At 38.1% G+C, this 11,796-nt stretch overlaps 1 protein-coding gene across 1 annotated transcript; it reads left to right on the forward strand.

Annotated features, from left to right (window-relative positions):
* Nucleotides 1–1,337: 1,337 nt before the first annotated feature.
* On the forward strand, nt 1,338–3,449 carry TKTL2 (transketolase like 2). Its single transcript, XM_019441090.2, has one exon. The coding sequence runs from the start codon at nt 1,412–1,414 to the stop codon at nt 3,287–3,289; it is 1,878 nt and encodes a 625-aa protein (XP_019296635.2). The 5' UTR covers nt 1,338–1,411; the 3' UTR covers nt 3,290–3,449.
* The last annotated feature ends 8,347 nt before the right edge of the window (nt 3,450–11,796 follow it).

Raw genomic sequence — 11,796 nt, forward strand, 5'->3', positions numbered from 1 at the left:
TATGAAGAGTAGCAAGACTGCCCTGAATTAGTTGTTTACAACCTAGTTGAGTATTGAAATGATCTGGGGAGCTTTTAAGATTACTGATATCTCTACCTATCACCCAGAAATTCTGACTTAATTTGTTTGAAATGCAGCCTGGACATGAGATTTTTAAAAAACTCTCCAGATGATTCTAAACTAAAACCAATATTAAGAACCACTAGTGTTAAAGTCTATTTGCAGTTTATCTGTTCTTAACTAAGACTAAACATTAGCATCAACAGGTGCATTTAAAAATATACAGCTTCCCAGACTCTATTCCCACACATTCAAATTACTCAATTTGGGATGGAACCAGGGCATTGTTTTGTTGTTGTTGTTCCCTATGTCATGATTTTGATATGGAGTCAATGCTAAATACTATTGCTCAAGAATCAAGATAGTTACCATGGCAGCATGAAAAGGGATATTATGTCGTATTTTTGTTTTTCTGATGACACACAATGACCCTCACCTGCTAGAAGAGCTCTGTGTCACAAATTTAGTTTTATAACCAATGTAAGTAAATTAGTTTTATATTAAAAATTACTCAAAGTGGGGCGCCTGGGTAGCTCAGTCAGTTAAGCCAGGGACTGACTTCCTCTCAGGTCGTGATTTCACCATGTGTGAGTTCAAGGACCCCATCACGCTCCACGCTAACAGTGGGGAGGATTCTCTCTCTCCCTTTCTGTTCTTCCACTGTTTGTGCTATCTTTCAAAATAAATAAATAAACTTAAAAAACAATTACTCATGGTAACGGTTATAGCATTTTAGGGTATACTGGTAAAATCGCGGTACTAGATACTCTGCCACTGAGTGGTTTTAAATTTGTTCTTCCTGCAACTTTTGTCCAAATAAGTCATTGTACTTCTCTGAGTCAGAGACAGAATTTTCAGTTGTTCTGAGAAAGTCTTTGTTGGCATAGTGTTACCATATTGGCTATATTGAAAGCGACTTTGGGTCATTTCTATTAATACCCAGCTGTGAAGCAGTGGACAAATCTTGGATATACGCAGAATGCATTAAAAGAAAAGCACAGCCTCATAAATTTCTCCATATAACACATAGAAATGAGAATGATCCCTTTTGAATTTATAACAGGAGGAAAGGTATAAATAAATTTTATTATTTTTAATAATGTTGAACATTAAGTGACACAATTAATATAAAAATACATTCCATTGAGTGCAGAAGGACACGGCCGTGCGCGGAAGAAGAAAGGTGCACAGCGACCCTGAGTCTCGCGACAAAGCCTCTTCTCCCGCGGCTCTTACCGTTGGCGGAGCTCACTTCCTGGAATAGGCGGGGCCAGGGGCGGCGGTCACGTGACATAACGGTGAGGGGTGCGCAGGCAGCGTTTGCCCTGAGCCGACCGGTGAGCTTACCGTCATGGCCAACGACTGCAAGCCTGATGGGAACACCGTGCAGGTGCTGCGGGACGTGGCCAACCGCCTGCGAATCCATTCTATCAGGGCCACATGTGCCTCCGGCTCCGGCCACCCCACTTCATGTTGCAGTGCAGCCGAGATCATGTCCGTGCTCTTCTTCCACACCATGAGGTATAAACAGACAGACCCAGGACATCCCGACAATGACCGATTCATCCTCTCGAAGGGCCATGCTGCCCCAATCCTCTATGCCGCTTGGGCAGAGGTGGGCAACATCAGCGAATCTGACTTGCTGAGCTTGAGGAAAATTCACAGTGACTTGGAGGGACATCCCACCCCAAGAGTGCTGTTTGTTGATGTGGCAACAGGATCACTTGGGCAAGGATTAGGTGCCGCGTGTGGAATGGCTTATACTGGCAAGTACTTCGACAAGGCCAGCTACCGGGTGTTCTGCCTCATAGGGGATGGCGAATCCTCAGAAGGCTCTGTCTGGGAGGCTTTGGCCTTTGCTTCTCACTACAATTTAGACAATCTCGTGGCAGTCTTCGACGTGAACCGCTTAGGACAAAGTGGAGCCACGCCTCTTGAGCACTGCACAGACATCTATCAGAATCGCTGTGAAGTCTTTGGGTGGAATACTTACCTAGTGGATGGCCATGATGTGGAGGCATTATGCCAAGCATTTTGGCAAGCGGCTCAAGTGAAGAACAAGCCCACTGCCATAGTTGCAAAGACCTTCAAGGGCCGGGGTATTCCAGATATTGAGGATGCAGAAAATTGGCATGGAAAGCCGATGCCAAAAGAAAGAGTAGATACAATCATCAAATTAATTGAGAGTCAGATACAGACCAACAGGAATCTCATACCAAAACCTCCCATTGAAGACTCACCTCAAATCAGCATCAGCAATATAAAAATGACCTGTCTGCCTGAATATATAGTTGGTGACACGATAGCTACTAGGAAAGCATGTGGTTTGGCTTTGGCAAAACTGGGCCATGCAAATGAAAGAGTTATTGTCCTGGATGGTGACACAAAAAACGCCACCTTTTCTGAGATATTCAATAAAGAGCACCCTGAGCATTTTATTGAGTGTTTTATTGCTGAGCAAAACATGGTGAGTGTGGCACTAGGCTGTGCCACACGTGGTCGAACCATTGCTTTTGTTAGTACTTTTGCTGCCTTTTTGGCCAGAGCATTCGATCAGATAAGGATGGGAGCCATATCTCAAACCAATATCAATCTTATTGGTTCCCACTGTGGGGTATCCATTGGTGACGATGGACCCTCCCAGGTGGCCCTGGAGGATCTAGCCATGTTCCGAAGTATTCCCAACTGTACCGTTTTCTATCCAAGTGATGCCGTCTCAACAGAGTATGCTGTTTATCTGGCTGCCAATACCAAAGGAATGTGCTTCATTCGGACCAGCCAACCAGAAACTGCAGTTATTTATACCCCACAAGAAAATTTTGAGATTGGGCAGGCCAAGGTCATCCGCCAGAGTGTCAATGACAAAGTCACAGTTATTGGAGCTGGAGTTACTCTGCATGAAGCCTTAGCAGCTGCTGACAGTCTTTCTCAACAAGGTATTTCTATCCGTGTCATTGACCCATTTACCATTAAACCCCTGGATGCTGCCAACATCATCTCCAATGCAAGAGCTACAGGTGGCCGGGTTATCACAGTGGAGGATCACTACCGGGAAGGTGGCATTGGAGAAGCTGTATGTGCAGCTGTCTCTAGAGAGCCTGACATCCTTGTTCATCAGCTGGCAGTGTCAGAAGTGCCTCAAAGTGGAAAACCTGGTGAATTGCTGGATAAGTTTGGTATCAGTGCCAGACACATCATAGCGGCTGTGAAAAATACTTTAATGAACTAAAATAGCTCATTTCTTAGAGTTAGTCTGTTGGCTGGCTTTGCTTTGATCTTAAAACACTGGCATCTTTATATTACATTCATGATTGTTGTTACTAAACCGTCATTTATATCGATGCCATTGTGGTTTTTTTAAGAGAGAGACATTAAACTGTCACTGTGTATACAGATGTCGCTCTCATTTTTTAATCATTAAAGTAGCTTATAACATTTTGGGTAACAGGAATAGCAAACAAAACAACCACCTCAAACAAAGTTTTCTGGAAGACTACAAATAACTGCACTGAGAATCAACATAGAGGTAACAGTTTCGCAAATTTATGTAATTTCCTTGTAAGTAAAAAAAAAAAAAAAAAAAGAATTTAATTGTACACTTCAATAGTCCAGGTTCTGAGGCAAGTTCCAGCTTTCATGGAATGCTATTGTACCTGCAGCTTCCTGGATAATGTTTGACTGCAATTGCCTTAAAATTTCCTCTGATGTCTGCCTCATCTCTCCTCTACCATTTAGAAGCTGTTGAGCAGCACTAAACGTGTATATGATGTACTGGATGGCATGTGGTGACTGTTCCATAAAGAGATTTTATTTCTTTATGTTCCATAAAGAAAACTAGTTTTCGTTTGTGTCCTACACTGTTCTGTGAGGTTTTAGAAATGTTTCCTTTTGTCAGTGACCAAACCAGATTGCTAACTTGATTATACTCATGTAAGGATACTGACATCAATGTAATAAAGCATTGAAAAACCATCAGCTTTATTTAGTTTGTGCCATGCATGTATGATTTGGCTTCTCCTTGATATTTTGTTTAAATCAGAAGCAGAAAGAGGCGTGTCCCCCCACGGAAATCCTGGAAAAAGGTCCAAGCTCTAGGTAAATCACTAGAGAATAATGTGTGGGCAGAAAAACATCTCTGAAGCAGGCTCCTTACTTTTAGCTCTGAAAACATAAATTATTTGGCTGGAATATAAGGAAAAAGTGCCAATCAGATAAACTGAAGGGAAACCTGAGGTCCAAAACTAAATGTAAAATTACTCTGGTATATCAGATTAATTCTGTATTTTTATTGCTTTCATTAAGTGCCCCTATTAAGTTTCTTGGAGGCATCACCAATTTGTGTCAGGAATTGTTCTAAAAGGTATGGTAGAGATAAAAAAAAAATACTAACCTAGGAAGCAGAGAGATCTGGGGCTGCTTATTTTACTAGTGCCTTTTTTCTTGGATCGTGTTCTAGTTTCTTCTTTTGAAAATTGATCATGATAATTACTCTTTTATTTCATAAGATTTAAAAATTACTTTGTAAAAATAAAGAGTTGCTATAGGACCACTGTGGAAATTTAGAAACTACAAATAAGGAAAAAAAAAATTCCCTCACTTATCACCAAAACCCAAATCCATTTCATTGCGCTTCTCACCTGGGATCTATAACTGAATCTTCCATATAGTCATTCCCATATAGTAACATCAATCAAATATTACATATATCTATGAGTGGGGTACTGAATAATAGTCTCCATCCCTAATTTTTCCAAAGTTTAGGGATAACACTGATGCAGACACAGAACAAAATAAATTGCTAATGCAAAATTACTTGTTATAATTTGCACATACTGGGAAGGAGCTTCAGCTTTTAGGGCTTAAACATAACTGCGGGATGAAAAATGATCTGTTTCCAACCCTACATGCATAAACACACCTTTTAAAATGACAATAGATCAGGGGTTTTTGTGGGTTTTTGCTTTGTTTTGTTTTGTTTTGTTTTGTTTTATAATGACTAATGGGATCTTTGAGACTACCAGAAATATTTTTTTATAGGAAGGCAGGGAAACCTTTATGAATCGTTCCTGCAAATGTTCTGTCCCACAAGGCATCAATTAGTGGCCATCAGCTCTAGAGAGAATATATAGGAGATGAAACTTCTTATTTCATGTCTACAATTTTTCAGGTAAAATGAAATCAAATCCAGTTTTGTTACCTTGAATGTGTTCCAGCCTTGAATCTGTCCCGAGATCTTCTTTTTCTTAAGATTTTATTTTTTAAGTAATCTCGATACCCAATGTGAGGCTTGAACTCACAACCCCAAGATCAAGAGTCACATGCTCTTCCAACTCAGCCAGCCAGGTGGCCCTATCCTGAGGTCTTTTAAGTCTCCATGGAAATCTTAGTAGAGAATAGTCCTAACTGATGCTAACCCTTGACGACTGCTAACGCTTGTGAAGATGCAGTTTTGATTTTGATCAACACCGTGATCATTGGCTTACCTCTGGTCTGCTATTTGTTGATTCACTTAGAAAAAGGTCTTTTAGATTTTCAAGAGAGCCAACTGCCATTCCAGGGACAGCTAGGACTGCCAACAGCTGCCTTGCTTATGGTTGTACTAGAGAAGGCCTGCCGGCAGTCCTTCTTACAGATAGTAAAAGAAGAAATCAGAAGGTTAAATTTTTAAATACAGCAATGGCTCTTAAGCACCTAGGAGTTTGAGGGTTCCTTTTGGGGAAAGAATAGTTTTCTAAAGAAAAAGTAAAAGGATCGATGTTTCTGATTTTTAAGTCATAATAATATGGGGTACTGGCAGATATTTAGTTATCCATGTTTACTGAACTGTACAGGAATTACTACATTCTACAGGGTGCAATCAGAGAGGGTCTGGTTTTGGGGGGTTGAGAAGTATTGGTGGCTATTACTATTGTGATACATAAAGGAGGTCCTGAAATATTACTGTGATGGGGGAAGATGTTTAAATAAGTGAAAATGACTGAAAGTGTTATGAAATTAGTTAGAGACAGCATGAAAAGTGCTTACTTATAATGGAAAGAGACAAGGGGTGTTTCAAAAAATACAGATGAGAGGCACATGGGTGGCTCAGTCAGTGAAGCATCAGACTCTTTATTTCGACTCAGGTCGTGACCTCAAAATTGTGGGTTTGAGCCCCACGTCAGGGTCCACACTGACAGTGTGCAGCCTGCTTGGGATCCTCTCTCTCCCTCACTCTCTGCCCTTTCCATCTTCGGGCACACACCCACTCTCTCTCTCAAAATAAGTAAATAAATAAAAAGAATATAGACAACAGTTAATGAAAAAATAAAACCATTTTATGATTATATACACAAGAGTTGAGTCACCTTAATCAAACCAGTCATAAAAAGAAACATAATTCTTAATATTTTTATATAACATAAATTTAATATAATATTTAAATATGTTTATATCACGCACATTGAATGAAAAGGATTTATGATTAAATTCAAAAAAAATTTATTTTTGTTTCCCTCTGCCCCTTTTAAAAGTGTTCAGTGTGGGTAAATTCACTGTGACTCACTGAATGGAAAATTGGACAGATCCCATGACATCCCTGTCCACATTTAGGTATCATCATTTTAAATCATAAAAATCCAATCAGGATTCAGTGATTAAAATATATCATATGTGTGTGTGTATACTTATTAAGCAATGCTTCCATTTTCTTTTGCTTCGTTTCACCCAAACAAAGGGCCATAGTTAGCAGCTGCTCACTCTCAGTGAAAGGCGGGTTATTGTCTTTGCTTGGTTTCCTTTCCCCTGTTCCTTCTCCCAGCCTCGTCAACTGCTAGCTAGAGTTTTAGGCCAGAAAAGAGGTAAGAGGAGAAGTGGCTCTTACTTGGCTGGAAGGTTGTGTTTGCAGAGTTTGGAAAGTGGTTAAGGCTGACGATGCAGCTTTGTACATGTACCTTTATTTCACGTGTGCAAGTATTCTGAAATTTAGACAACCTTATCTCTATGTCATAAGTTGGAATAAATGCAAGCCGTTAAACCAAAATCCAACAAATACACATTTATTTACAAGAAGTCAAAAAAAAAAAAAAACCAGTCATACAGTGTGTTGTTGTAAGCCCTCTATTGTAAGGCAGTGTTACAAGCTCACTGGATAAATGTTTGCTCCAAGTTGGGCATGAGTAAGAGTGAAGTTCTAAATATTTAACAGCCAGCATAGTCTGGGCACCTACTGCTAAGAATGAATGTTGAACTAATCAGAAGATACCCTGCCAGAAGGACTATACTGTAAAGTGTACTGATGATCAGCTCTGGAACCAATTATATTCCAAAAGGAGAAATAGCAATCATTTAGTTGGATCAGGAGTACCCTGCGAAGTGAAAGACACAGAGCTCTAGATGTGGAGTGTTGTTCCTCCGAAAGATAGATGGCTGACTTTTCCAGATCCTTATATCTCATACCTTCAAAGGGAGAGCAATATGCATAAAATTTATGGTCAAGCCCATTATCTTAAATACAATGTATTTCACCAATGAAAAGTTATTTGAATAACCATATGTTATTAACAAATGGATTGTGGTATGGATTATGCATTAGTGTACTTCAAAAGCAAACTAAGCATCCCATACATGTAGGTGAAAATAAGTGGACACACACACATATGGACATATACACTCACATGTGTGTGTACATCACACTATTTATACTAACGTGTTCAAAAGAAAATTACTCCATGAATGATAAATTCTACTATATTCTTATCTCACAGATGAGAAAGCTAAAGTGGAGAGAGCTTATGTGTGCATAACTTGCTCAATGTAACATAGCTAGTATGTCGTGGAGGATGATTTTATTTTTTTAAAATTTTTTTTGGTGTTTATTTATTTTTGAGAGAGAGAGAGAGAAAGAGCATGCGTGGGGGAGGGGCAGAGAGAGAGGGAGACAGAATCCGAAGAAGGCTCCAGGCTCTGACCTATCAGCACAGAGCCCGACTTGAGGCTTGAAATCACGAACCATGAGATCATGACCTGAGCTGAAGTCGGAAGCTTAACCAACTGAGCCACCCAGGCGCCCCAAGCCTGATTTTAAAGTTATGTGTTTCATATGATTCTCGCAGTAATCTTGAAATATGTATTTTATTATTATCCCCATTTTCTCAGATGAGGAAACTTACTCTCCAGAAAGAGAATGTCACTTGTTTTGTTTCTAAAACTGGTTCCTAAGTTCCATTATACCTGTCTCATTTCTTTTTTATTTCCCCTCCTGAATTATGTTTCTGATTTAAATAGATTTTTTATTCAGTATAAACAGAGATTTTGTAAAAATAAAACACAACAAATAGCTATAGTGTGGTACCTGAGCTTTCTCGTCAGTTCAGGAGACAGGGTCATCTGTACATCGAAGAAACACTTATGGGAACCTCCCTCGGTACCCAGATGCTGCTAAGCTGATGTCTTGTCTTTTTGTCTCTTGGCCTTACAGATATCTGGCTCTTTAGGACTGTATCTACTGCTCTATTCTTATGGTAGCATTGAAGTGTTAGAGCTCCATTTATATACAAAAGGTTTGACAGCAGAATAGAAAAGTTACCCTTGGCCCAAGTTAGTCATCCTCTGAAAACTACTGAGTATATAGTAATCTATTCCCAAAACCCTAAAAAGTATACTTTCATTTCAAATTTTCACCTGCACTAAATACCACTCCCTGAACTATTCTGATAGCATCTACTCTTTAGGTAAGAGATTGAGACCAAATAAATAATAGACATTAATTACATTAAGAGCCACCTAACTCAACCAGCTGTACAAGTCATTTGAAAATAGGGGCATTTGGTTAATTGGTAGTTTCACTCTCTCTAGACAATGCAAGGATGTTAGAACACTTTAGCTTCTGTTTACACCAACCCACTCACACATAAATGGTATTGTTTTCATATACAGTAAAACCTCGGGTTAGGTGCATAATTCATTCCAGAAACATGCTTGTAATCCAAAGCACTTGTGTGTCAAAGTGAATTTCCCCATAAGAAATAATGGAAACTCAGATGATTCATTCCACAACCCAAAAAGATTCATATAAAAATGATTACAATACTGTAATTTAATACAAAATAATACAGAAAATATAAAATATAAAGAAAAATAAACAAATTAACCTGCACTTACCTTTGAAAACCTTTGTGGCTGGTGTGAGGCAGCCAAGAGGAGGAGGAGGGTTATTGTGTAGGAGGACTTTTGCTATCACTAATCACTGCTATCTACCAGCTCAATGGAATCTTTGTCTTTTCATGGAACTCTAACAAGGAACCTTTCCAATGACACTTGCTTTTGCCTCCTTTTGAGAATTTCATGGAAATGTAGCATTGCATTGATGATCACCCACAATCCTGCAGGGTGAGAGGGAAAGAGAACAACCATTGGCTCAGTTGTAATCATGGGACGTTCAGCAACATGTACTACTTGTATTGCAAAACATTGCTCATTTATCAAATTCAAATTTATTAAAAATGTTTGCTCATCTTGAGGTATACTCATAGAACAAGTTATTTGCAACCCAAGGTTTTAAGGTGCTTTAAATCCTTCCATGTACATTTTTATTTAAAAAATTAACAAACTGTTTTGATGTATAGTATCCAATCAAAAAAGTGCACAAATCATAGGTGCATAGTTCAGTGAATTTCCACCAAGTGGAAACATTCTTCTAGCTCACACTGAGTGAAGAATTATAGCAGCATTACAGAAGCCACGTTCTTGCCCCCGCCCATGTGTTGTTTCTTCTTTCTCTTCAGAGGAACCACTATTTTAACTTCTAGCTCCACAGATTACTTTTACCTGTTTTTGAACTTTATGTAAATGTTATATTACAGTGTGTACTATTTTATATCTGGTTTCATTTCCTGAACATTGTGCTTATGGAATTTTCCATATTGTTAACTGTTCTTGACATTCATTCAATTTCTCTGCTGGACAGTATTACAAATCATGGATATACCACAGGATATTTATATCTTTAAATTATTGACAAACATTGGGTTTGTTTTTAGTTCAAGGCTATAAAGTAGCGCTGCTATGAACATTATTATACAGTATTTTGGTAAACACATGAATGTATTTATTTATTTTAGTTTTTAACTTTTACCTTAGGACATTTATAAATTGCATGTTATAATGATACCTCATACTTAAAGAAATAAAAGTTAACCTGCCTTTAAGTCTAAACAATACACTACACTATTCTTTTAGGAGACAAAAGGGATCTCCCTCCTTATTAAATTCTTACTTTAGGACATATCAATTTGTACTCCTCACAAGAGGCATGACATTAAAAAAACAAAAAAAGATGATTTTTTTCCTCCTGCTTCCAAAATTCTTATCAGTCACCCCTAGATGATCACCAGTAAAGTTAAAGGTAAAAAATTAACATGCACAGAGGCACCTGAGTGGCTCAGTTAGTCAAGCGTCTGACTCTTGATTTTGGCTTAGATCATGATCCCAGGATTGTGGGATGGAGCCCCACATCGGGATCCATGCTGAGCGGGAAGCCTGCTTGAGATTCTCTCCACCCCCCTCCCTCCCCACTGCTTGTGCACACTCTCTCTAAAATTAAAAATTAAAACAATTAACATATATAATATATCATCACATCAATTCCCTGTTGAATTTTTTTTCCAAGTGACAGTTTTGTGAACTCAAATGACTGTCAGATGATGAGGAATTTAAATTTTAAAGCAACTATGTAATTAATCTGCAACTTAACTTTGTAACTAAAACCTAGTAAAACAATTTTGAGGTGAAACATTCTAATAATTTAAATTTATGATGTGAGAGTATATATAGTATGTAAGTATGCCCACATTATAAATTTGTGATTTCTTTCTTCCTTTCTTCTTTCTTTCTTTCTTTCTTTCTTTCTTTCTTTCTTTCTTTCTTTCTTTGTTTCTTTCTCTCCTCTTCCAAGATCAGTCAAAAGCAGTAATCCATTTAAAAATCAGGAAATGAGCAAACCTTTTAAAACATTTCAATGTTTTCTTTATACGGTATTAAAATAAATGCTCCATAAAACTGTTGCCTTCGGTAAGAATAAGGTCTGTTTTGAGGACAACATTTATCATTGCCCAAAATCGCTCAGAAGATGTAGATGATAAGATATTTTGCTTGGACTGTAGTAGATAACCTTGAAAACTGTTCCTCAAATTTATTTTTTTTTTAATTTAAAAACAAATTTTAAATGTTTTTATTTATTTTTGAGAGAAAGAGAGACAGAGTACTAGTGAGGGATGAGCAGAGAGAGAGGGAGACACAGAATCCGAAACAGGCTCCAGACTTCGAGCTGTGTACAGAGCCCGATGAGGGGCTCAAACTCACAAACTGTGAGATTGTGACCTGAGCTGAAGTCGGCCATTCAACCAACTGAGCCACCCAGGCACCACAAATGTTCCTCAAATTTTAAAAAGGCAAAGTAAAGGTTTCTCCACTTGCTAAATTATTGGACTTTTTTTTTTTTTTTTGCATAAGAATGTTATTCAAGTTTCCTAAAATGAGAACTTTGAGTTTACATTAAACATCTCTAAAGTGTGTACTTTTTTTTAGCAATACTGTCATGAGATGCATTTATGAAATTATCCAGGTTTAGATTAAATGAGAAACTTGAAAAGACCTTGAACATTATTAATCCTTTCCCACATGAAAAGTACAGATATTAGAATATTCACTAAGTAAAATGAAAATATTACCTGGTGTCTAAGGCACACCATTAATTATACC

This window comes from Panthera pardus, unplaced genomic scaffold (genome assembly GCF_024362965.1).
Source record: "Panthera pardus isolate Hobbes unplaced genomic scaffold, ASM2436296v1 HiC_scaffold_13, whole genome shotgun sequence".
Taxonomy (NCBI): Eukaryota; Metazoa; Chordata; class Mammalia; order Carnivora; family Felidae; genus Panthera; species Panthera pardus.